The 11092-nt window shown below is 40.0% G+C and overlaps 1 protein-coding gene across 1 annotated transcript in view; it reads right to left on the bottom strand.

The window, feature by feature from the left end:
• The window catches only part of MCM8 (minichromosome maintenance 8 homologous recombination repair factor), a 54815-nt gene that overhangs the window by 23611 nt on the left and 20112 nt on the right, over nucleotides 1-11092 (bottom strand). The window contains exons 11-13 of the mRNA XM_052651060.1: nucleotides 10498-10638; nucleotides 7664-7805; nucleotides 819-1014 (exon numbers count right to left, since the gene is read on the bottom strand). Coding sequence (XP_052507020.1) covers nucleotides 819-1014; nucleotides 7664-7805; nucleotides 10498-10638 — 479 coding nt within the window. The remainder of the gene's footprint in view (nucleotides 1-818; nucleotides 1015-7663; nucleotides 7806-10497; nucleotides 10639-11092) is intronic.

Genomic DNA, 11092 nt, shown 5'->3' with positions numbered 1-11092 from the left:
GGAAATTAGCATTTTGTTTCTCACTAGAATTTTTAAAGTTCTAAATTTTCATCTGAGGCATCCTTTTTGTCTTTTTTCACTCATGTATCACTTGAGTCTATTTTCCCCTTCCCAAACATTTTGTCCAACCCGTACAGAACAAATCAGAAGAAGCAAATTAGAAGCATACATACAAATTAGAAGCATACTCACATAAAGATATAAACACTGGTTTTGGAAAAAAGTAGGATCACATCACATATACAAATAAGCAGATAACATGCTCTTGTCACTTAACAGTAAAGCACAGACATATTCCTTATCAGAGTATATGCAAAGCTACTTTCATTCTTCTAATTGCTGCTTTCCACAGTATAGTCTTACTATATAGTTCAACCACTTCCCTATCAATGAGCATTTCATTTCCAGTTTTTGATGGTGATAAACAATGCTGTAAAATCCACCCTGTCAACATATCTGTGTGTATTCTTGTGCCTGTTTCTGTGAATATAACTCCTAAAAGAAATGCTGGAACAAACAAAGTACATTTAAAATAGTGATAAACATGCCAAGCTGTCCTTCAAAATCTCAACTATGGATGTGAGACCCCATTTCCCCACCCCATTGACAATAATGATTAATATTTAAAATGTCTGTCAATCTAGTAGATGTCAATAGCACTTCATTGCTTTAATGGAGTGTTCTAACACATTTGTGTACATTTATTGGAAAGTTGCAACTTCTGTAAAATATCCATATATATGTCCACAGTTATCTTTATCTTTTGTATATCTATAGGGATTCAATATATTAAAGTATAAATATTTGAAGAGACTTACTTTAAATTCTCAGAAACTGTTTTGGCTTTATTGTAGTGTCCTCCAACTGGATTTGCAGCAGCAATGATGGAAGTTCTTGCAGGGAGGCTACAAACCATGCCAGCCTTAGCAAGACTAATACTTTGCTGTTCCATGGCTTCTAACAAGGCTTGATGTTGATTCCCCATTTTATCAAATTCATCTATTCCACAGATACCTGCAACCACAGTAAAATAATTCAGACAAAAATTTTTCCTTTGGTCAAGTTTCAAACCCAACAGGAAAGAAATTATTCCACAATAAAGCATATTTCCAAAAGTTTCCAACAGGTAAAATTATGAAGTGTCAAACAGTACAAAATTTGTACTTGATTTACAGCAAATAAAATATCGGTCTTATTTAACTGTTATTTAATTAGCATTTTCCACAGGCAAAGCACTACATGTGAGGGTTACAAAAATGAAGATATGAGAATAACCCTCAAAAAGCTTCAAGAGTTAAATCTGAACAGATGAGGTTAAGTATATACACATTCAAGATAGTGTATTTAACAACTGTAATAGATATGCATCATCATATGAATTTTCTGGGGGTGAGGTGGGATTAAAAGAGCAAGGGGAATCTGGAAAGGTTTCAAGAAAAAGGTGCTATATGAGCTGGGTCTTTTGGGAACAGTGGGCAGCATGATTTGGGAAGGAACACATGGGTCTAAAGTCAGAAGACTAGAGTGCAGGTCTCAGCAATACCAGGTGTTGACTATAAAACCGTACAGTTAATTGTACACTCAAACTCTTTAAATATGAAGACCCACCACTGAATGAAGCCATTTTATGTGCCAGATGTATTTTACATCTAATCCACAGGCTATTGGAGGCCCTCTAACATTATCTTGTAATATTTTTCCTCTCCTCCTCTTCATACCATGATAAATTGGTGGTCATGCCCCAAGGGCTTTGCTATGGTTAAACCTCTGTATACCTACTCTATGATGAGTCAGTGCAGACCTCTCTGGAACTGATGGTATTACTGGAAATTCTCGAGATTACTAGTATAGTTCCTCAGAGGTGGGGACAGGGTAGGAAAAAGTCAAACTACCTCTTTGCCACTTTCAAAGTTTAAAGCAGGAGTTGGCAAACTTTTCCTATGAACAGGCAGATGAAATTTTGATGTTTTTGTGGGCCACATACAGTCTTGTCACATATTCTTGGGTTTTTTGTTTGTTCTTTACAGTCCTTTAAAATAGCTTGTGCCGACACACCACAACTACTGAAACCCACATACCCTGTACTCTGCAACAAGAGAAGCCACCGCAATGAGAAGCCCTCACACCACAACTAAAATGTAGCCCCTGCTTGCGGCAACTAGAGAAAGCCCTCAGGAGGCAATGAAGACCCAATGCAGTCAAACAAAAAAAAAAACAAAAAGTAAAAAAAGATTAAAAAAAAAATAAAATAGCTTATGGACTACACTAAAACAGGCTGAAGGGTGGGTTGATCTGTGGACTAAAGTTTGCCAGTCCCTGGTTTTAAAGCATAAAGTTTAAATTATGAACGTTTTAAGCTGTTGCTAGTTTGTCTACAGTTGACATATCTTGTTGCTTGTTTTCAAACAATTTTTTGGTCATTTCATCAGATATTGAAGAAGGGAAATATAAAACAGCTCTATTTCTCATTTTTTCCCCTGAAAGTCTTCAGTAAAGATTTAATAGGGTCCTATTTATTATTTGGTAGGATTATATTTGTTTCTAGAATCTGGTCTCTGTTGACTAATATTCTTTTGTATTTTAACAGTTATATATATATATAGTTAACCATGATAGTTTTACCATCATAATGCTTGACTTATCTACATAGATTTGAAAGAGATGGCCACGGAATTTTAACACTGCATCTTAAATGCCATTAGCGATCTGCACAGCTAAACACTGTACCACCCTCAACTTCTTTTTAATGGGAAGATCTGACAGTTTAACAAAGTGTGAAAGTGTTAGTTGCTCAGTTGTCTGACTCTTTGCAACCCTGTAGACTGTAGCCCACCATGCTCTTCTGTCCATGGAATTTCCAGGAAAAATACCGGAGTGGGTTGCTATTTCCTTCTCCAGGAGGTCTTCCTGATCCAGGGATCAAACCTAGGTATCCTGCATTGCAGATACATTCTTTACCATCTGAGTAGCCTCTTCCTGTTTCTATTTTCTTCACCTGCTAACTTAGTAAAAATACTGTCACTTCTAATGAGCTATACAATAACCAGGGAAATGTTTTAGAATTTATGAATTCATCAAATATTTACTAAATGCTTTTTATAAGAAGAGGTGGCAAGAATACACAAAAGAATTATACAATAAAGGTCTTAATCACCTGGATAACCATGATGGTATTATCACTCACCTAGAGCCAGACATCCTGGAGTGTGAAGTCAAGCAGCCCTGAGAAAGAATTACTAAAAACAAAGCTAGTGGAGTTGGTGGAATTCCAGCTGAGCTGTTTCAAAGCCTAAAAGATGATGCTGTTAAAGTGCTACACTCAATATGTCAGCAAATTTGGAAATCTCATCAGTGGCCACAGGGCTGGAAAAGGTCAGTTTTCATTCCAACCCCAAAGAAGGTCAATGCCAAAGAATGTTCAAACTATCGTACAATTGCCTTCATTTCACTTGCTAGTAAGGTTATGCTCAAAATCCTTCAAACTAGCCTTCAGCAGTACATAAACTGAGAACTTCCAGATGTACAAGATGGATTTAGAAAAGGCAGAGGAACCAGAGATCAAATTGTCAATATTCTTGGACCATGGAAAAAGCAAGAGAGTTCCAGAAAAACATTTATTTCTGCTTAATTGACTTAGCTAAAGCCTTTGATTGTGTGGATTACAACAAAATGTGGAAAATTCTTAAAGAGATGGGAATATCAGACCAAATTACCTGTCTCCTAAGAAACCGGTATGCACGTCAAGAAGCAACAGTTAGAACCAAACACAGAACAAAAAACTGGTTCAAAACTGGGAAAGGAGTACAACAAGACAGTACACTATCACCCTGCTTATTTAACTTATATGCAGAGTAAAGAATGTGAAATGCCAGGCTGGATGATTCACAAGCTGGAATCAAGATTACTGGGAGAAATATCAACAACCTCAAGATACGTGGATGATACCACTCCAGTGACAGAAAGTGGAAAGGAACTAAAGAGCTTCCTGATGAGGGTGAAAGAGGAGAGTGAAAAAGCCAGCTTAAAACTCAAGATTCAAAAAACAAAGATCAAGGCATCTGGTCCCATCACTTCATGGCAAATGGAGAAAAATTAGAAGCAGTGACAGATTTTAGGGCTTCCCTGGTGGCTCAGATAATAAAGAACCTGCTTGCCAATGCAGGAGACCTAAGAGACATGGGTTCAATCTCTGGGTCTGGAAGATCCCTGGAGGAGGAAATGGCAACCCACTCTAGTACTCTTGCATGGAGAATCCCATGGACAGAGGAGCCTGGCAGGCTACAGTCCATGGGGTCCCTAATAGTCAGACCCAAATGAGCAACTCACACACACACACACACACACACTGGCAGGCACACACACACACACACACACACACACACACTGGCAGGCTACAGTCCATGGGGTCCCTAATAGTCAGACCCAAATGAGCAACTAACACACACACACACATACACACTGGCAGGCACACACACACACACACACACACACACACACACACACACACACACTGGCAGGCTACAGTCCATGGGGTCCCTAATAGTCAGACCCAAATGAGCAACTAACACACACACACACACACACACACTGGCAGGCACACACACACACACACACACACACACGCAGGCTACAGTCCATGGGGTCCCTAATAGTCAGACCCAAATGAGCAACTAACATACACACACACACACACACACACACACACACACACACACACACACAGAGGCAGGCTACAGTCCATGGGGTCCCTAATAGACCCAAATGAGCAACATACACACACACACACACACACACACACACAGGCAGGCTACAGTCCATGGGGACCCTAATAGTCAGACCCAAATGAGCAACTAACATACACACACACATACATACACACACACACACACACACACACACACACACACAGGCAGGCTACAGTCCATGGGGACCCTAATAGTCAGACCCAAATGAGCAACTAACATACACACACACACACACACACACACACACACACACAGAGGCAGGCTACAGTCCATGGGGTCCCTAATAGTCAGACCCAAATGAGCAACTAACACACACACACACACACACACACACACACACACACACGCAGGCTACAGTCCATGGGGTCCCTAATAGTCAGACCCAAATGAGCAACTAACATACACACACACACACACACACACACACACACACACACACACACACACACAGAGGCAGGCTACAGTCCATGGGGTCCCTAATAGTCAGACCCAAATGAGCAACTAACATACACATACACACACACACACACACACACACACACACACACACACACACACACAGAGGCAGGCTACAGTCCATGGGGACCCTAATAGTCAGACCCAAATGAGCAACTAACATATACACACACACACACACACACACACACACACACTGGCAGGCACACACACACACACACACACACACACGCAGGCTACAGTCCATGGGGTCCCTAATAGTCAGACCCAAATGAGCAACTAACACACACACACACACACACACACACTGACAGATTTTATTTTCTTGGGCTCCAAAGTCACTGCAGACTGTAACTGCAGCCATGAAATTAAAAGATGCTTGCTCCTTAGAAGGAAAGCTATGACAAACCTAGACAGTGTATTAAAAAGCAAAGACATCACTTTGCCAACAAAGGTCTGTATAGTCAAAGCTATTGTTTTTCCAGTAGTCATGTACAGATGTGAGAGCTGGAACACAGAGAAAGCTGAATGCCAAAGAACTGATACTTTCAAACTGTGGTGCTAGAGAAGATTCTTGAGAGTCTCTTGGACTGCAAGGAGATCAAACCAGCCAATCCTAAAGGAAATCAGTCCTGAATATTCACTGGAAGGACTGTTGCTGAAGCTCCAATACTCTGGCCATCTAATGCAAAGAGCTGATGCTGGGATTGAAGGCAGGAGAAGTGGGCGGCAGAGGACAAGGTGGTTAGATAGCATAACCAATTCAGTGGACATGAATTTAAGCAAACTCCTGGAGACAGTGGAAGACAGAAGAGCCTGGCGTGCTGCAGTCCATGGGGTAGAAAATAATTGGACATGACTTATCGACTAAACAACACTATATTCTAGGCATGTGGATATAATACTGCAAAGACAAAATTCTCTGTCCTTGCTGTGAAGGTTACATTCTGCTCAGTGTTGGAGGCAGATAATAAAAAAAAGTAAACCATATGGTATATGAGCAGGTAAAAAGTGCTCTCGCAAGAGACGTAGAGTAGGATAAGGAGAACAGGGTCAGTGAGGGTGGGGATTACTGTGTAAAATGTGTTGTTAAGAAGGTCACACTGGGGTCTTTCTAGCAAAAAACTGAAAGAGCCCTGCAGACTATCTGAAGTAAGAAGGTTCCAAAGTACAAAGACTGTGATGTGGGAACATGACATGCCTGGAGTGCTGGTGCTATACTTCAAGGTATAGCAAGGAGGCCTATGTAGCTGGAGAAGATGTAATAAGAGTGAAGAAAAGGGTAGATAATGAGGCAAGAGAGGTGATTTAAGGCCAGAATATGAAATGGTGATTAAAGGGCATCTGTGTCACTATCAAACCTGGCTTTCACCAAGTGAGATGGGAAGGCACTGGAGGGTTTTGAATGGAAGAACAATGTGATCTAAGTTTTAATGGGATTGCTCTGCCTTGTTACAAACAATAGAAAGAGCAAGGGTGGTCACTGGCATGCCAATCAGGAGATCACAGTAATAAGCCATGCGAGAGATGATGGTGCAGCAGCAGTGGTTAAGTGGTATCTAGAAGATAGAGCAAACGAAGTCTGCTGACAGCCTGGATGTGAGGTATGAGAAAAAAATCAAGAATGTCTTCATGTTTCCTGATATAACCAAATAGAAGGATGGAACTGTCATTTACTGAGAGGGAAAGATCAAGATTTTGGCTTTGGACATGCTAGGTTTGAGAAAGTTGCAGAGACACTGCATAGGCAAAGGGATATATATGCCTGGAGTTCAAGGGAGAAGAAACATAAATCAGGAAAACTTCAGCATATAGGTAGGTGAAGAGCCATGAAACTAGATAAAATAACCAAGCAGAAGAGTACAGGCTGACAAGGAAATACTACAAAAACTAAGTACTCTGAGGAGCCAGCCAGTTAAGAGGTTGGGACGATGAAGAACAAGTAAAGACAGACTGAACAGTGAGTAAAGTAAGAAGAAAATCAGCAGAGTGCAGTGTCCTAGAAACCAAGGAGATAAAGTATTCCATTGATGCAGTGATCAGCTGTGCCAAACATGGCTGACAGTCACTGGATTTAGAAATGTGACATTGCTGGCAAACTGGAAGGAATGATCTCAGCTGGACTAGAATCTGGGTACACACTGCCTGACACATACATAGGTATATGTTTTCCCAATAGGGTTAAAACATCACAAAGAGAAACAGGCAGCAAAGCCCAACTGTCAATCTCTTCCTGCTGAGCCTTCCAACTAGATTTCTTATAAAAACTATTTGTCATATCCTGAAAACACAAAACAATGAGATGGGTATTTCTAGTTTTTTTGGCACTCATTCTCAACTCACTGGTTGGGAAAGTGCTGTCCAAATGACTCTTGGAACAGAATGTAAAGAAAGTAACTGAAAAAGAAAAGACTTTAAAAAAAACCCCAGAATTATTATTAGTATCTGCTTTGGCCTCTTACCTTGATCACCAAGTACCAGGGCACCAGCTTCCAAAGCAAAATCTCCAGAGGAACTATCTTTTGAAAGAGTTACAGTCAAACCAGAAGTGGTTGTGGTATTACCACAAACATACACACCACGTGGAGCAACACTGCATACTGCCTAAAGAAATGGAGAGTTTAAAAGAATCAAAGTAAAAGGGAAATAATACAGTAGTGGCTCACAAGCATTAGCTATATGCCAGTCATTCTTCTAAAAGCTTTCCCATACAATCTTCACCACCACAGTAAGAGTATTATTCAGTATTATACACCTGCTACTGATGTAGAACTAAGGTTTGAAGAGAGTAACTCACACAGCTATGAAGGTGTGAGGTTAGGATTAAATCAAACCCAAGCAGCCTGATTCTAAAGTCTATGTTCATATGAATACACAATTGTAACTTATGCTTCATTTCAAGTTATAATAGCAAATATGTAAGTACTAATTTTAGTTTCAGAAACCCCAGTGCTTCTTTAAATACCAGGTAATAAAATGGCTTAATAGTGTTCACCTTCAAACAAGGTAACAGTACACAGAAAAGTAGTTAAGTAGTGCAACAGCTAAAAGCATGGACCTCTGGAGTCAGGCAGACCTGTTTAAACAGGTCTTGGCTCTATCATGTACCTACTGGTGGTGCTGCTCTTGAACCTCTCTTGAAACCTCAGCTTCCTTATGTTTTATTACATACTGTCTTGAGGGTTAAATGAGATCATATATGCAAGGCACTTAACCCGGTACATGGCATATAATATGTGCCTCGTGCAAGGCCACTGTACACCTCTGTGCACGTCATAGCCCTAGCAGGCAGTGCTTACCCTACTATGTCAACAGTGTGCTCTGGACTGATAAAGCACACAACCTAAGTGAAGCTTTGGTGCCTAGCTAAATAAATGGTAGCTATCATTATTTTTGTTACTTGTAATTCCTTAGTTGTTAGTTTGAGAATATGCTGGCTTACTAAATGGTCAGAGGAAAATATTTTAAAAATATAAACAACTCATAACTGCTCAGTTCAGTCACTCAGTCATGTCCGACTCTTTTGCGACCCCATGAACCACAGCATGCCAGGCCTCCCTGTCCATCACCAACTCCCAGAGTTCACCCAAACTCATGTCCATTGAGTCGGTGATGCCATCCAACCATCTCATCCTCTGTCGTCCCCTTCTCCTCCCGCCTTCAATCTTTCCCAGCATCAGGGTCTTTTCCAATAAGTCAGCTCTTTGTATCAGGTGGCCAAGTATTGGAGTCTCAGCTTCAACATCAGTCCTTCCAATGAACACCCATGATTGATCTACTTTAGGATGGACTGGCTGGATCTCCTTACAGTCCAAGGGGCTCTCAAGAGTCTTCTCCATCATAACTGTTAGTATTAGCCTAATTTTTAAAACCCTTGGCTTAGTGGGGCTGCAGACTTACATGAAATTCAGATTCCCACACACACTTTTACCTGCATACCTTACCTAAGTATACTGTTTTCATTTTTACCATCTACTCTGTTTCACCTATAACTGGATACTCTGTGTCTCAGTTATCAGGCCTGCGCAAGGGTTCAGAACAGAATAAAAACAAGTTGGCCCAATTGGCCAAAACAAACAAAATATGAAAACACAGGATTTTAAAAATATCTGATTAGAAATTAAAATGATAACTGAGTGATTTTTTGAAGTATACTTCTTATTTAAATATAATGTACATAATTATAGTACATATAACTGTACAGTTCAACAAATTTCCATGCAACTGACATCCATATCAAGAAACAACATAACTAGCGTTCCCGAAGTCCCTTTCCAGGTACCACCCAGGTAGCTTGTAACACAATAAACTAGTTGTGATTTATATGAAACTTTAAATGAATAGAACAAAAATAAATAACTAACACCCAGCCATAGGGAATAATGATTCTGATGGACAGTAGGTTTATAATACAATGAGAAGACCAGAGTTTTCAATTCTGGCTGCACTTCAGAATCACCTGTGGTTATAAACATGTAGATGCTAAGACCCTTATTCAAGAGATTCTTAATTCTTAATACTGGGGAAGGCCACAGTATTTTCAAAAAGCTCCAAAGCTGATAGTGATAGGGTTCCTAACCATTCTTACATTGGTTTGGCAGGTGTCACTCCAAGCACAAGCATTCCAAAGGCTGCACCTTCTAGGGCAGCACAGGGAGAACTACTAGGCTCTGATAGGCACAGCTAAAATCGTGGGGATGAACAACATATTGGTCATGGGAATTTCCTTATTTTAGACTCAGAGAGAAGCAGTGGAGATGGACAGGATTGACATATCATATTTATCAGACTATTCTTAAAGCCTAATTCAGTGTTTATATGGTTGTATAAAGAGATATTGGGTGAGCCTGCTTTACTTTCTTGAACTATTCTATTCATAGGTGAGGTCACAACAATAAAGACTGGTAAAGCAATGCTGGACACAAAAAAAGGTTAGAGGGACTTCTCTGGTGGTCCAGTGGCTAAGACTTCATCCTTCCAATGCAGCGGAGGGGGGGGGGGGCCCGAGTTAAATACTTGGTCAAGGAACTGGATCCTGCATGCTACATCTAAAGATCCCACATACCCAATGTCATAACTAAGACCCAGTGCAGCCAAATAAATTAAATAGATAAATATTTTAAAAAAGAAAAGAAAGAAATCATATTTTTTTTAATTGAAGAGAAGTAGGGGTTAGGGAAATGGTTAATATTTTACAATAGCTGACATCTTAACAGAGCAGTATGCTTGTACAGCCTGTGTGACAGGAGACTATTTTGAAAGCAAAAGGTCAGATCCTAAATACTTGATTTCCTACCTGTAGCATCTGACTTTTTCCCAAGCCTGGGTCTCCAACAACAAGGACATGGGGGTCTCCTCGAATTGGAATTCTGTTTTTGTCATCTGCATATTTCTGGCTTCCTCCAAAGAGTGCTAATGCCAAACCTGCTTTAACAAGCTCAAATGTGAAAGAAGAGAGAGGGAAAACAAGAAAGAAAAACAAAGATGACTAGCAAAAGGGGTGCTCCTCCTGTATTTACAACATTCGTGTGGGGATTTAAAAAAAAAAAAAATGACTGCATTTTGCTTTTCTATTTTCCTACGAAAACGCTAAAAATACACTTCTTTAATGTAAATGATTAGAAAGCATATAAAATAAGGTATCGTAAAAGTCACCGAGTGAAGACCTACCTTGCCAGGCATTGAATCTATTCCACAAACCCAAGAAGTATTTGTTAGCTCCTGCTTTACCATCTACTGTGTCCAGAGTCACTTTAAAAGAAGTCCATTCCTATTAACTCTAATTGGTAGGAAGCTCTGTCTTACAAGGGACTGTGGTTTCTCTCTCACATCATTTATGGAGAATAATGATTCATATTAAACTATGAATAACGGGCCAACAGAAATTACTA

Source organism: Budorcas taxicolor, chromosome 13, assembly GCF_023091745.1.
Source record: "Budorcas taxicolor isolate Tak-1 chromosome 13, Takin1.1, whole genome shotgun sequence".
NCBI lineage: Eukaryota > Metazoa > Chordata > Mammalia > Artiodactyla > Bovidae > Budorcas > Budorcas taxicolor.
The sequence above is the reverse complement of the archived record's forward strand: the minus strand, read 5'-3'. Positions and strand labels throughout refer to the sequence as shown.